The 15,199-nt window shown below is 47.1% G+C and overlaps 1 protein-coding gene across 1 annotated transcript in view; it reads right to left on the minus strand.

The window, feature by feature from the left end:
- Positions 1-244: 244 nt before the first annotated feature.
- RNF165 (ring finger protein 165) overlaps positions 245-15,199 on the minus strand; it is a 127,436-nt gene continuing 112,481 nt past the window's right edge. The window contains exons 5-8 of the mRNA XM_017529700.2: positions 12,766-12,870; positions 12,365-12,460; positions 7,267-7,373; positions 245-6,827 (exon numbers count right to left, since the gene is read on the minus strand). Of these exons, the coding sequence (XP_017385189.1) occupies positions 6,710-6,827; positions 7,267-7,373; positions 12,365-12,460; positions 12,766-12,870 (426 nt within the window). The 3' untranslated portion in view covers positions 245-6,709. The remainder of the gene's footprint in view (positions 6,828-7,266; positions 7,374-12,364; positions 12,461-12,765; positions 12,871-15,199) is intronic.

Raw genomic sequence — 15,199 nt, forward strand, 5'->3', positions numbered from 1 at the left:
ATTTATACCTAAAGTTTAGGAAATAGGTCAATTACATGGTTGGTCCACAATCATAGAACACATTCTTTGAGAGATAACAGACAAGAAAAAAATGAGATAAAAAGGAGATGGGACAGGCAAGTTGGTGAGAGCTAGACAGATAACGGATAGTGCCGCCTATCCCGGACAAAGACAGAGGCCTGTGCGAGGCTTCCTCCGACACGCCCTGGGTACGCACAGAAATAAACACCCAGGACAAGTATGGTGTAGTTAGCAATGCAGTTCATTTTTATTAGTTATAAATAAAGTACAAAAAATCCACCAAAAGTGAATCTAAGCATTTACACAATTCCTAATGTCTCCGCCTTTTCGTTGATGCACTATTGCTTTAATATTCATAATAAATATTCTTCTAGCTTTCTGCTATAAAATAGTCTATGTAGCAAAATGTTGCACAGCACAACAGAACAGAACAGCAGGAGGATTACAAAAAAGGACAATCAACACTGAGGATAATCCTTTCACTTACCAGGGGCAACCAAATTACCCCCTCGAGGGCTGGTGCGGCTGGCTCCATGGCTGCGAAATGAGCCGCATCTGAGGCCAGGGGTGGAGTGGGGGGAGGGTCTCAAGGGTGAGGGCAAAGGCCAGCCAGGGCAAAGGGCCCCTTCCCACTCTGACCCCGCAGAGCAGCATAAGGCATGCCCGTCCCAGAGCCCTGCCAAGGACGTGGCACCTGCCAGGCCCAGCAGTGTGGTGGTCATGCTCCCTACAGTGTGGTGGGGGACTCCACAGGCTGTCTCCAGGGAAAGCAAGGCTCCGGGCTGGAGGCAGAAGGGGAAGCCGGGCAGGAAGCCCAGTGAGGGGCACCCATCGCCGGGGCAGAGTTGGGGCTTAGGGACCACACACAGCCCAGTGCTCACACAGCCTCGCTGGGCAGTACAGCAAATCTCGATCTCCACTTCCTCCCTCCACATCAGCACCTTCCCCACGGGGCCTCATCCCCACAAGGCAACGGCAGTGATGTCAAGAGGCAAGAGGGAGGGTGAGCTGGGAAGGAGGGCAGGGAGAAGAGGCAGGAGGAAGGCAAACAGGCCAAGTCCCAGCCCCCTCAGGGGGCTACAATCAGGGGCGTGAACCCCCTCTCTCCTTTTGGCTCAGAGGCATTGGGCTCACAATTGTGCCAGCCTTTGATGCAGCAGCTTCCCCATGTCCTTCCCTATTATTCTTCTACAGGGGCAGGGGGATTGGTGGCCCGCTCCCGGTCCTCCATAGAAGCTCCTCCTGCCTACAGTCCCCAGGGAGCAAAGGCAGAGGGAGATGGAGGAGATACCAGGAGCAGAGACCTTGATTCCAAAGTCTACGTCCCAATCTGATTTCAATGGGCAGCATCTCTACAACGAAGGCTATGGGACATGTTAGGATGGGGGTGCCAATCCCAAAGCCATAGTTTGGGGCTCCTATCTTCCTACCTCATCCCTATCTCTAATAAGACTTGGATTTCAGCTCACTCTCCAAATGACTGACCAAGCCTTGTGAAAGGGCACGTCCCATACATGTCCACCTAACTCACTCCCTGTCACCCACAGGATGCCATATACAATAGGACGAAAACCCTCCTGGAAGTCAACTTAGCAAGCTCGGATAAATTCTCAGCTCACTCTCTCTATTCTTCTCTTCTTTCCTCTCCTTTTCTCCTTCCTCCACCCTTTCTCCCCAATCCCTTTTTTTTTTTTTCAGACTGAGTTTTGCTCTTATCACCCACACTGGAGTGCAGTGGTAAGCTCTCAGCTCACTACAACCTCCGCCTCCTGGGTTCAAACCAATTCTCCTGCCTTAGCCTCCCAAGTAGCTGAGATTACAGGCACACATCACCACGCCCAGCTAATTTTTGCATTTTTAGTAGAGGCAGGGTTTCACCATCTTGGCCAGGCTGGTTTCAAACTCCTGACCTCAAGTGGTCCGCCCAGCTTGGCCTCCCAAAGTTCTGAGATTACAGGCGTGAGCCACCACACTGGCCTTTTCTCCCTCTCTTTCTTCTCTCCTGAGAAAGTGAGATAGCACAGCACAGGATCTGTGTCATATTCCGCCTGAATCCGAGGGACCCTAAAGAACCCCCAGTTCTCCTCACTCACCCCACCCAGAAAACTGAGACTCAGGGGGCCAAGGGACTCGCTCAGGGTCACTGGGACTGCTGTCATAACAAATTTGAAAACCTGAGCCTGCCGGTTCCCCAGTCCAGGGCTTGTTCTAAGAAGTCAGGTTTTTTGGCTCTCTGATGTTCCTGTCGTAATGTCTGGAGGCCTCTAATTCTGGAGTTGGAGGCCAGGTGGAGATAGTGACCCCAGTGCCCTAAGACTTTCCTCAGAGGATAGTGGCCGGGTGGGCTGAGATTGTGGGGGGGGGGCGAGGGAGGAGGAAAGGCAGGCTCATGATGGGTTGTGGGGAGGGGGGTGCCAAGGGTAGCAAGTGAAAGGATTACCCCAGTCCGCTGACAAGTGCAAATTATATTTATATATGTGCTAAATACAGTCACTATATTGGAGTTTTTCACTAGATCACAGCATACAGAATCAAAGGTTTGCATTTCGTATGGAATGTATCCAAAGAGGCCAGCACCACGGTAGGACAGCTTGCAATCACACACCCTGATAGTTTGGACGAAATAAAGTTTGCAGAATTTTATTTAAATTTTTTTTTTGTATTCGTAGTTGTTTGTCATCGTACCAATGCATGCAAAGCATTCCACTCCCAGAAACAACGCCAAAATGAGGTAATAGGAGTAATAAAAAAAATTAGTATCCTTTCTAAATAAATAAATTATAATTAAAAATGCAAAACAACTATAAAAATAATTAAATAAGAACCCACAATATCTACAAGTTAGTCATAAATTATGATTGTTAAATATAAGGCATTTAAACTCACAAAACCCTGTAAACTAGCAACGTGCCATGTTTTTTGTTTTTTGTGTTTTTTTTTTTTTCATTTTTGTTTTTCTATCAGCTGAAATCGCTCTAGCATTTGCTCTACGCGCGCAGGAGATGAAACACAAGTGGGCCTGACAGACGTTGCTACAGCCCCACACGGGGAGTGTTTGTCCCGCTGGCAGGCGGGGGGCTTAGGGGATTTCTTTAGGAAAAAAAAAGTCTGGTGCTTTTTTCTTCACCATTGAAAAAACTGTGCTTGTTCATTAGGCGTAAAGAGTCAAGAATACTTGCACGGAGGCTGGGAACATTTGCAGAAGAGGAGCTTCAGTCCTGCCACAGGTGGTGGCCAAGGGCGACAGGGGGCCGAAGGGGGTCCTGGCCAGGTGGAGGGGCAGCCCCTGCTCGCCCTCTGCCTGCGCCCAGCCAGGCTTGTGGTGTTGGGTTGATTGATTGGCGTCCTCAGTGAACCCGCGGCGGCACAGCTGCAGCGGTGGCTAGGACGCCCAACTTAAACCCTGGGGCTGCTCTCACCCCAGAAGGCACTCATGCGTCTCAGTCAAGAAAGGGTCTGAGTCCCTTGAGTTGAGCAGGAGGAGGACTTACCAGTGGTCTCCCCTCCTGGAGGTGGTGGATGTGAGATGCTGAGGCCTGACCCTGGCTCTTCTCCACTCTTCCCAGACTCCCTTACGAGTGCCGGGACATGGAGGGAGCCGAAGCACAGACCCCAGTCCTCTCTTCTCCCTGAAACAGCTGCCCGGCTAAGGAAGTGGGAGCTGCAGGGTTCTGAGTGCCCATCGGCTCCTGTCCCCACCTGTGGGGGACAAGGTCCCCAGAGATGGGAAGGAGGGGAGGCTTCAGGGTCTACCCCCAAAGTAAGCAGCTTCCCTCTCCCTTCTGGTAGTCCCCTCCCCAGTCCCTAATATTAGCCTGGGGCAGAGCATTGGGAGGGGAGGGGGCCAGGGCCCACTCTCTCACTCAGCACGTGTGCCCCCAGCCTCTGAAACAGTGTGTGCTCACAGAAAGTCCTTTTCATCAGCTGGGTGGGCACACAGCTCTGCCGCCTTGAAGATGTGCTGATGTTAGGGAGGATCACAAAGTGTGAGTGTCAGAAGGAAATTAGCAAGCATCCAATCCGACCTCCATAGGTTGTAACTGAGGAAACTGAGGCCCAGAGAGACGAAGGGAAGTTTCTAATGTTGCTCACATTGTTAGTGAAGAGCCCAGACTGGAACCTGGGACACCAGCTCTAGTTCTACCTGGCCTCCCCACTGACTCCCTCCCGCCTGCCAGCCTTTCAGGCCAGCCTCAGCAGAAAGAATGAAAGACTGAGACTAAGAGAGGAGTGACCTTCCTAGACCACCCTGGCTATCTCCAGGCCAAATCCATCTTCCGATGAATTCTTGGTTTTCACCCTGCCATTGGAGAGGATGGGGCAGAATTCTCAGCTTCCTGTGGCTATCAGTAACCAGCTTTCCCCAACTTCCTGACTCAGATGTACTTTCCCCACTGGTGGGATCTCCAGCCTTTAGCCCTGGAGACGTTTTCATGCGCTGGAGCTACTGAGTTGGACACTGTGAGGCTCATTGCTGCTAACCTTGAATCTTAGGTTATTCTCCGTTTCTGTAATATTGGATGTGTCTCATCTCCTCAGCTAGATTGTGAGCTCCTCAAAAGCTATTGTCTCTCCCAGCACCTGCACCGGTAGGCACTCAATAAAGATTTTATAGAACACCAGGATATTAGTGCTGGGAGAAACCTCCTTCCAGGAGCCACTATCCCCACTCTCTGCCTGCAGGTGGCCAGAGCAGCCGTTCCCACATGAGCCAGTCATGCTAGAAGCCCTTCCTCGAGCCAAAATCTGCCCGCCTGTTACTTTGACCCGTTGGTCCTGGTTTTACCCTTGTAGCAGCAATACAGACTCAAATTTCCTTCACTGTGTGGAATTTCTTCAAATATGTGACAAGTATCCTGTCTCCCTCACCCCAGTCTTATTAATATGAGGGCATTGAGACTGGGTTAGAGGTGGAGGTGAGGGGGAGGCTTAGAGAGCAGTGCAAATGGGGGAACGGTGGGGGGTGGAGCGCCAAGGAAGGAGGCAGAGTTCCAGCTAATCTGGTGTTTACCACGTAGGGAAAAAGAAAGTTGGGTTTGGGTTGGAATTTGGTGGATTTCCCCATCTTGATTTTTCTGTCCTTTTATCTCTCTGCTCCCTTTGGGGTTTAGGGAAATTATGAGGTGGTGCAGAAAGACACACTGTATGGAACTTCCAGGTCTGTGTCTACCAGCACCCCCATCTTGACACCCCAAGAGGCTCCCAGAAGAGCGCATAGAACACTCTGGACAGAGAATATTCATCCTCACAACATCTAGGTGAGGTAGCAGGACCGGAAATGGGGCTGCACTGTTATCTCTCCCCACTCGAAGGAGAAGGAAACTGAGGCACAGAGAAAGAAAGGGACTTGCCCAAGGTTATCAAAGAGTCAGAGAAGGAGCCAGAGACCAGAAATGTGGAGCCTCCCAAACCTAGCCAATGTGGCCTTAGAGCCAGGGCCATCTCGGAGGGACTGTGTCAGGACTGGAGACACCCTGGGGGACACTCAGCATCCTCTCCAAGGTATTGGCCACAGCCCTGAGTGCTGGCTGAGAGCATTGTGGCCAAGACCAAGCGGCCATCACCTATGCTGTCTTATCTGCATCATCTGGTTAATGTTTTGCATAGGGAGGCAGTGGCTACGTTGCCTCTTTGTGATGGGCAAGAGGGCAGCCTGAAGGAAAGAGTAGGAATGAGCACGGGCCTCTGGGCTCCCAGGAACACAATGGGCAGCTGTAACTGAGGGCCAAGCCCTCCCTGGTTTAGCGTGGAACTTGGGGGATAGCTGGGGCCATGCAGTTGAGTCCTGAGCCTGGGGACCCCCCCGTAGAAGAACTCTCCCTTCACCTGCTGGAGCTCTGCCGCCTTCCTCATCTCAGCTGAACACTCAGAGGCTGGGATAAGACCCCATCAGCTCCTTTTCCAGCCCTCCCTCTCCCAGACCCCCTTCCATACTCCGTGCACTGTAAACATGAGAAAAACAAAAGCCAAGGAAAAAACAACAAAAAAAAACAAAACGAGAACCCCCCTCCCGCCTCCCAAGTTGGGTGAAAAACAATATCCTTTTTCACCGTAAACAGGATTTGGCTTTTTTTCTTCCACCTTTGATTCCTTTTTCCTTTTCTCTCATAAAGACGGGAAGACTGGGGCTGTCGTCGGTTGGTTCGGTCAGGCACCAAAACAAGAAACTCAATGAGAAATATTTGGTGCGAATTCGGTAATAGCGACATGTCCACCACAAGATGACTAGAGCACCACACACAACATTTTTCTTAAGCTAACATGCTCCGGCTGCCATCCACAGAAATAGCTAGAGACCCCTACATGGTTCCTACGTGGTCGAGAGGTATATATACAATCCCTCAGAGGACAGGATTGAGGGGCCGGTCGGTCAACTAGTGCCTTCAGGATCCCACCTGGGTTCTCCGCAGCCTGGGCCCCTCCTTCCCGCCCTTGCACTGGGCACGGCCAGCTCCCTCTCTCCTGCTCAGCCAGGCGGATGGGGACAGTCGCCATTCTGGAGAGGTGGGTCCTCCCCCACCCCCTCCTCTCCCTCGACACCGATACCACCAACTCCTCTTTCCACAAAATGTGCTTGCAGGCTTTTCCTCTACGTCAAATGGCTCAGAAGGCAAAGTTTGGCTGCAAGGGCTATGGCCGTGGGGGGACCTGGTGAAGGAAATGGGGTGTCCACTGGCTAATTCCTCCCTCAGCTGTCGGCTCCCAGTTGTGTCTCAATGTCCACTCGGCAGATAGGGCATTTCTTGCTCATGGCGAGCCACTGGTCCACGCACAGTTGGTGAAAGAGATGCATACAGGGTAGGCGTCTGGAAGAGAGGAGGGAGAGTCAGGGGCCCAGCAGGAGTTGAGGGACACTGAGCCGACCAGGAGACACACACCTAGGACCCCTGGGGACTGCCCAGCCATGCAGTGAGGCTGTGGCTGAGATGGGAGGCCATGAAGCCCTCTCCAGGAAGTGCTTTCAGATCAGCCTGAAACAAAGCCACAACTTCGTCTTAGACCCATTCAGACCAAGCATCACACTGTTCTCTTAACACTTTGCAACCAATGCATCCATACCCAGGCATCACACATACAGAACATTTCATACCCCACCTTCCCAGTGCAACCATGAAGCACATATGGCACACTTGGCATGCATGTGCACAAGCTAACAAGCACCCCAGCTCCCGGACATACGGCGCAGTGATTGGTCACCGATACCTAGAAGAGACAGGAGAGGGAATCAAAATGGCGGTCTCCTACCTCACATCTTCTCCATCTTCGAGCATAGACAGACAAATTGTGCATTTCTCATCTGTGTCTGACTCCTCCCCCTCATCCTTCTTGCCCTTGCCATCCTGGGGTCTTCGCTATGAGAAGCAGAGAGAGGAGTATTCATTATCTGGGGCAAACTCACCTGGTGGCTATTGGCTTTCACCCACAGCCGCTCTTCCCCTGGGAGTCAGGTTCTTTAAAGTGTTTTTTTTCTTTTTAGACGAATTCTTGCTGTGTCGCCCAGGCCGAAGTGCAATGGCGCAATCGTGGCTCACTACAACTTCCATCTCCTGGATTCAAGCAATTCTCCCATCTCAGCCTCCCGAGCAACTGGGATTACAGGAACCTACCATCATGCCCAGCTAATTTTTGTATTTTGTAGAGACAGGGTTTCACCATGTTGGTCCGGCTGGTCTTGAACTCCTGACCTCAGGTGATCTGCCCACCTTGGCCTCCCAAAGTGCTGGGATTACAGGCTGAACCACCTCGCCCAGCCATAAAATTCTTAAGTAATACCCAGAACTCCTTCCCAGCCTGCAGCAAGGACGGTAGGAAGAGATCAAGTGGAATCATTTTTGCTGTCCCAGGTACTTTCTAGGGACACAGAGTTTGGAAAGAAATTGGGTTCCTAATTAATTTGCAGAGCTATGACTTGTGCAGTTTCCTTTCACACAGTCCACTCCTCCTCAACACCCTTTACAACCTAGATGCCTGCCTTCAGATTTCTCTCTTCACTTTCAGGCCCAGGAGTTGGAGTTATCTTTCTAACCAGAAAATTCATTTAAGATAGGCTCTGTTGCAAAGCAATCACGAAACACTGTTTATACTTGTTGACTTTCCTTGTACTGTTTATAATTTTATGCTAATTATTTGAAAATAGTTTATTGTTATGTAGAAGCCGTATGTAGAATCATTATGTAGTTTACCATTATGTGAAGTCTCAAGTTCAGGTGGCATGGACCCATGGCTTACCCTTCTTTAAGTGCCACCCCATACTTGGCCAAGTACAAAGCATATCAGTACTTGGTAAATAGTTTGCAGAAGAAGAAATCTAGTCAGTGAGTGAAATCAGCCCACCTTCACACTGTGCCATGAAATAGTCTAACAATAACCATAAAAAGAAAATGAGCCATTCTCTCCCTCTCCAGAGATGGGCACGTTTCAAGGTCATTTTGCAAAGAGAAAAATGTAAAGAGTTATAAGATGAACACTACCCAGAGAACGACAGTGGGGCAAGGCCCAGATGCCAAGTCTCCCTTCTCTGGCCCCTGGTCCTAAAATCTCTAGAGATCCTGAGTCTGATTTAGTCTGGGGAATACTGTAACCTCACTGGAACACACAAGAACATCAATTTGTTCTGCTCTCTGCCTCGATGTGCCCTATATACTCCACTGCAAACCCTGCTAGGCTTCTGTAATAAATTTTCCCTTATCCAGAATCCGGAAAATCAGAATTACATCCATAGTCCCGTATAATTGTTATGGCTTTTGAGTATGAATAGAGTCATAATGATCTGCCTGCTTAAGAGTCCAGCTGTGTTTGCTGGAAGAGTGGCCTTCATTTAGCTGGCCCTCCTGGAAAACGGAGGTCCAATAAAATGTATTGATAAAAGTCACCTACTTGCCTACTTTCTATTATTTTTTCCATCATTGTTCATTATTTTCCTTTTATAGTTAATAATTTTAGCTTAATATTACCTTTTTTTGCTGTCTAATCTGTATTTCTTTAAACTATTCTTCCTTTTAAAATCTTATCCGATTTCCTATTTTTGTTTTCTCTTCATTACCTATATAACTTTTATTTTAATTTTAACTTTTTTCCAGCATTTATTTAATATTTATTTTCCCTTATCTTCTTTTTTTTTTTTTTTTTTGAGATGGCCTCACACTCTTGCCCAGGCTGGAGTGCAGTGGTATGATTATGGCTCACCGCAAGCTTGACCTCCCAGACTAAGGTGGCTGAGGTGGGGACTACAGGTGCACAGCACCATGTCCAGCTCATTTGTCTTTTTATTGTAGAGACAGAATCTCCTTATGATGGCCAGGCTGGTCTCAAACACCTGGGCTCAATCCATCCTCCTGCCATGGCCTCCCAAAGTACATGAGCCACTGCACCCAGCCCCCTTTTAACTTTGATGTTATTGATGTTTATTTTATATGTTGCTTTCATACCTCTTCCTAGTTCTTATTCTTTGCATATTCTTCTATTCTGACTCGATATTTTCTATATTTTTATTCTTACATCATTACTATTTTAAAGTCCATTTTTGATTATACTCTCAATTTAAATGTTTTAAGTTTTTTTTCTTTATTGACTTTTTCAGCTGTGTATAATTTTTAAGGTATTTTTTCCCACATTTTATTTGGGCCCTAATTTTGTCATTTCTTATTTTTAATTCCTTTTGTTCTTTTATATAATATTTTTATTCCCTTAATTCTTTCTATTCTCCTTTTGACCTGAACCCTTTATCTACTTGATTTAGTCAATTTCCCCTTTTCATTCTTAGTATTGGTTCTCTTGACAATTTCCTTGTAACTGTTGAAGTGACAGCAGGTGAGGTGTGCATCCTCAGTAGGAGTAAACACCCCCGGTCCAGGACACAGGTGCTGCTCCTGGACTCTTGAATACACCACTCATTTTTTTCTATGTTCTTCTCCCATAGCTTAAAACTCTCTCTCTCCAGAGGATGATCATTTTCCCCATGCAGATGACACCCTTAATTATTGAAATGCTGCCATTTCCTCTATTAGCACACCAGCCAAAGTCTGACACATCATAGGCACTCAGTAACTGTGATTGAAATCATTTATGAATAAATCCAATGCCTCGAGAGGAGCTGCCTATACTGATTCACTGTCTTTGACATTGGCACCACCAGCACATGGGCTAGGGGAAAGCATCAAGGTAGCAGCAGCTCACCATTCCTTAGGTACCAGGCACTATGCCGAGCTGTTCAAGTGCATCATCCCTTTGAGTCCCTGCAGCACCTCGTATGGTAGCTACTAATGAGATCACTCCCATTTCACATTTTAAAAGGGGGAGGTGGACAGGGAAAGGCCAGAAAAGCCAAGCAACTTATCCAAAGTAACGGTGCTATAAGGAATAGAACCGAGAGTCAAAAACTGGCTCTAACTCTAAGAGTGCTCTCGACCACTGCACCCTAGGGTCTCATGAGGGAGTGAAGATGGTCCCTGGCTTGACCATGAGCAGGACAGTCCTGCTGTAAGGTTCTTAACATTTGTCAAGCTTTTAATTTCCCCTGGGAGGTATGAATGTTTTAAAAATGTATTAATATTTATTTATTTTTATAATAAATATTATTTTATAGAGCAGTTCAGTTTACATAAAATTAAGCAAAAACAGATGGGGCATGAGGGCTCATACTTGTAATGCCAACAGTTTTGGATGCCAAGGTGGGCGGACCACTTGAGGTTAGGAGTTCAAGACTAGCCTGGGCAACATGTTGAAACCCCATCTCTACTAAAAATACAAAAATTAGCCAGGTGTGGTGGCACATGCTTGTAATCTCAGCTACTCAGAGGCTGAGGCAGGAGAATTGCTTGCACCCAGGAGGCAGAGGTTGCAGTGAGTCAAGATTGTGCTACTGCACTCCAGCCTGTGCGACAGAGCAAAACTGTCTCAAAAAATAATAATAATAAGCAAAAGTACAGTGTTTTCCCATATACCTATACTCCCAACACACACAGTTTCTATTATTAACATCTTACAGTAGTGTGGTACACTTGTTATGGTCAATGAACCAGTATGAATACACTATTATTAACTGAGGTTCATTAGTTTACATTACGGTTCGGTCTGTGTTGTATCATTCTATCAGTTTTGAAAAATGCGTAATGTCATGTGTCCACCATTAGAGTATACACCAAATACTTTCACTGCCCGAGAAGCCCCTGTGCTCCACCCATTCATTCCTCTCTCCCTCCACTGGCAACCACTAACTTTTTTATTGTCTCCATAGTTATGCCTTTTCCAGAATGTTATATATTTGGAAGCATACAGTACACAGCCTTTTTGGGTTAACTTCTTTTGCTTATTCACGGCTCGATAGCTTATTTTCTTCTTTCTTTTTTTGATACAGGGTCTTGCTCTGTTGTCCAGGCTAGAGTGCAGTAGTGCAATCATAGCTCACTGCAACCTTGAACTTCTGGGCTCAAGTAATTCTCTTACCTCAGCTTCCTGAGTAACTAGGACTACAGGTGCATACCACCATGCCAAGCAAATTTTAAAAAATTTTTGTAGCAATGAGGTCTCACTATGTTGCTCACATTGGTCTTGAATTCCTGGCCCGAAGTGATCCCCATCCCTTCCAAAGTGCTGAGATTTGAGCGCTGGGTACAGGTTTGAGTCACTGTACCCAGTCCTTATTTCTTTTTATTGCAGAATAGTATTGCATTATCTGGATGTGCCACTGTTTGTTTACCTATGTTTTACCTATTGAAGCACATCTTGGTTGCTTCTAAAATTTTTCCTTTATTTTAATTAAAAAAAAAATTTTAACTCAGGTTCCTGGGAGCTAATCTTATCCTAGATTCCTAGATCTTAACCCTGGAGATTCTACCTCTACAGAATTAGGGTAAAACCTGCGATTCTGTGGCTTTAAAGGCTCCCAAGGTAATCCTGATGCTCAGTCAGGTTTCAAAATCTCTGCTTGGAAGCCTTTGTTTCCCATTTGTTCACATGTGAGATTAGGCATTGAATTATTTTATAAGGCAAATCTTGGCCTTCTGTGCAGGTATCCCCTTTGTCCATCTTATTTAGAGACAAGTATTTATGTGCCTGACACCTATAAATGTATACACATGTAATATACCCATTGGCAAGTCCACATGCACACACAAATACCCAGCTCTCCTTCTTCACTAATGAGAGGACTCCCATATTCCCCCTTGGCCACACCTAGCACAGGAAAGTAACATGACCCTGGGAAGTTATCACAGCTTTAGAGCATCTAACCAGAGCAAAGGTTTCTAGATTCTGGACTGCGCCCTTCTGTGGACATAGTCAATTAGACAATCCCCCCTGCCCCATTCCCTGACTATGCAGGCTGGCCTGCTGGCAGACCCACCTTCTTATACTTGTGGGGGAAGGTGAACCTCTCAATGGTGTTCTGTACAGCTCCCCGAGTCACATTACCCAACCTGTCCTCAAGCTGCAGCAGCTCCTGGAAAGAGAAAAATGTGCACATGTGTGCTTAGCATGTATAAATGCACACATGCACACAGGATACAGATTGGGGAGCTGGAAGACATGAGCAGGAAGCATTCACATAGCTATCAGGAAGAACTCATCTGATGCTGAAAGACTGCAATATCTCTACTGTCTCTCCCTTCTTCTCTCTCTTATTCCTAACCCTGAAGCTTCTTGATGCCCATACCCTACTCACCAGCAGAGGTGGGGAGGAAGAAGGGATGATAAACAATAATGGCATTGCCACCAACCCAGTTGGTACCAGATAGAGCAACATACCTCATAGCTCTCCCGTACGGCAGAGGTGTGTCTGCTGGGATTTAGTCCCTGGAGAGCAAGGAAGTGAAGCTGAGGGTAAGGGTAGTTTCTGATTTCATGGACGACCTGTTGGGGAGAAAATGCCTTGAATAGAGCAAGGTTTCAAGGTTTCTCCATGAGCCCAGCATGCAACTCCTTTGCCTGTAAACCACTCAGTACACCCTGAGATGCTGTGGGCAGAAGTCTTGTCTTCCCAGCTCTTATGTCCCTTCCGTTTCACCAAGAACTAAGCTTTGCCTGGACAAGCCCCAGAAAGAATAACAGAATTAATAAAGTGACAACTAACCTTCATGGCAGACACTGTTCTAAGCACTTTGCACGACTAGTTGAATTATCTCACCTGATCTACAATGTGAGCACTATTATTATCCCATTTTACTGACGGGGTAAATGAAGTACAATGGATTAAGTAATTGGCTCAAGTTATGCAACCAAGGGACAGAACCAGGATTTCAAACCCAGGCAGTTGGGTGGCAGAGTCCATTCCCTTCACCCTTTGTATTAGTCCATTCTCAGGCTGCTAAGAAGAAATACCAAAGAATGGGTAATTTATAAAGAAAGGAGGTTTAATTGACTCACAGTTCTGCATGATTGGAGAGGCTTCAGGAAACCTACAATCATGGCAGAAAGCACCTCTTCACAGGGCAGCAGGAGAGAGAATGAGTGCCAAGCAAATGGAGAAGTCCCTTATAAAACCATCAGATCTCATGAGAACTCACTCACTATCATGAGAAAAGCATGGGGAAACTGCCCGCCATGATTCAATTATTTCCACCTGATTCTGCCTTTGACACATGAAGATTATTAAAATTCAAGGTGAGATTTGGGCGGGAACACAGAGCCAAATCATATCACCCCTGCTCTCCGCTGCCTCCAAGAGCAGCTTGATGATTAAAGGCTTGGGCTAGTGTCGGCACCAAAGTGGGGGCACAAAATTTAAAGGGCCACCAAAAAGCTCAGTAATCAAGATCAATAATTTTTTGTGTGTGATGGAGTTTCACTCTTGCTGCCCAGGCTAGGGTGCAATGGCATGATCTCAGCTCACTGAAACCTCCACCTCCTGGGTTCAAGCGATTCTCCTGCCTCAGCCTCCCAAGTAGCTGGGATTACAGGCATGCACCACCACACCCAGCTAATTTTGTATTTTTAGTAGAGGTGGGGTTTCTCCATGCTGGTCAGGCTGGTCTCGAACTCCTGAGCTCAGGTAATCTGCCCATCTCAGCCTTCCAAAGTGCTGGGGTTACAGGCATGAGCCACCACACCCAGCAAGATCAATAGTATTTTAATGCAGTGTTTTTTAAAGTCAAATAAATGCCAAAAAAAAACCCTCTATGCTGAGCAAAATGTCAATATTTTAAATAAAGACAGAGTCTGACTCTGTTCTTGTATGGCCTACCTCACTTGCCTCTTCCTTACCCTGGCTATGAGTGAGAGAGGAGTTTCTGCCATAGCTCCTCCACTTGCTCACTCTATGTCCCAGGACCAATTATTTAACCTCTCTATTCCTCAGTTTTCCAATCTTTAAAATCAGGATAAATTCTTTATTCTTTGTGGGAGTTGTTGAGAGGATTAAGTGGGATAATTTATATGCTGTGCTTAGAACAGTGCCTGGCATGTAGTAAGTGCTCGACAAATGCTTGCTTCTTTATTCTTAAGAGATGGTGCTTCATACACAAAATATGGACCCTCCGAGCTGACAAGGACTCCCAAAATTACTCATCCAAGATCCTTATTATACAAATAAGGAGACTGAGGAGCTAAATAGTTAATGACAGAGACAAGGGTTGGAAGGTGGAATTATGCTTTAGGGCAGCAAAGTGAGGCTGCCTGGAAATAAGATTTTCAATTAAGCTTTTGCTGCTTTAATGGAATATTTTCATTTGAATTCCATGCAGCTTGCAATGTCAGGAGCCCAAAGGCCCCCAAACCCAGCCAGACCCATGATTCAACACTCTCCAGCCACAAGAAGGCCAGCCCTCTGAAAAAGGCAGAACTGGATCTGCAGGGTAGGCCCAAGAGCTCCCACTAGGGTCTCTTTTGATCCTCATACCAGCCCTGTGAAGTGGGCGAGGCAGGCATCTTCATCTCCATTTCACAGATTAGTGAAACCAAAGCCCAGGGAGGTACTGACCATAGGAAACCAAATGATGCCATATGAGTTCCAAGGTCTACTCTACCTGATCTTAGTCCTGAACCTTTTACCCACAGACCACACCCTGCCATGCTGCCCCTCTCCACTCCTCCAGTGCCCTCTCCTAGTCCCCTCAGCAGTACCAGCTTCTAGTCCAACAGGTCCTCTTTCATTCTCCATCAAGCCAGAGTGGGACTAGGAGATGGGAAGAGAGGGGAACTGTTGGTCCACAGGGAGCCAGGACTCAAGAAGGCCAGGGAACAG

This window comes from Cebus imitator, unplaced genomic scaffold (genome assembly GCF_001604975.1).
Source record: "Cebus imitator isolate Cc_AM_T3 unplaced genomic scaffold, Cebus_imitator-1.0 Scaffold60, whole genome shotgun sequence".
In the NCBI taxonomy this organism is placed as follows: Eukaryota; Metazoa; Chordata; class Mammalia; order Primates; family Cebidae; genus Cebus; species Cebus imitator.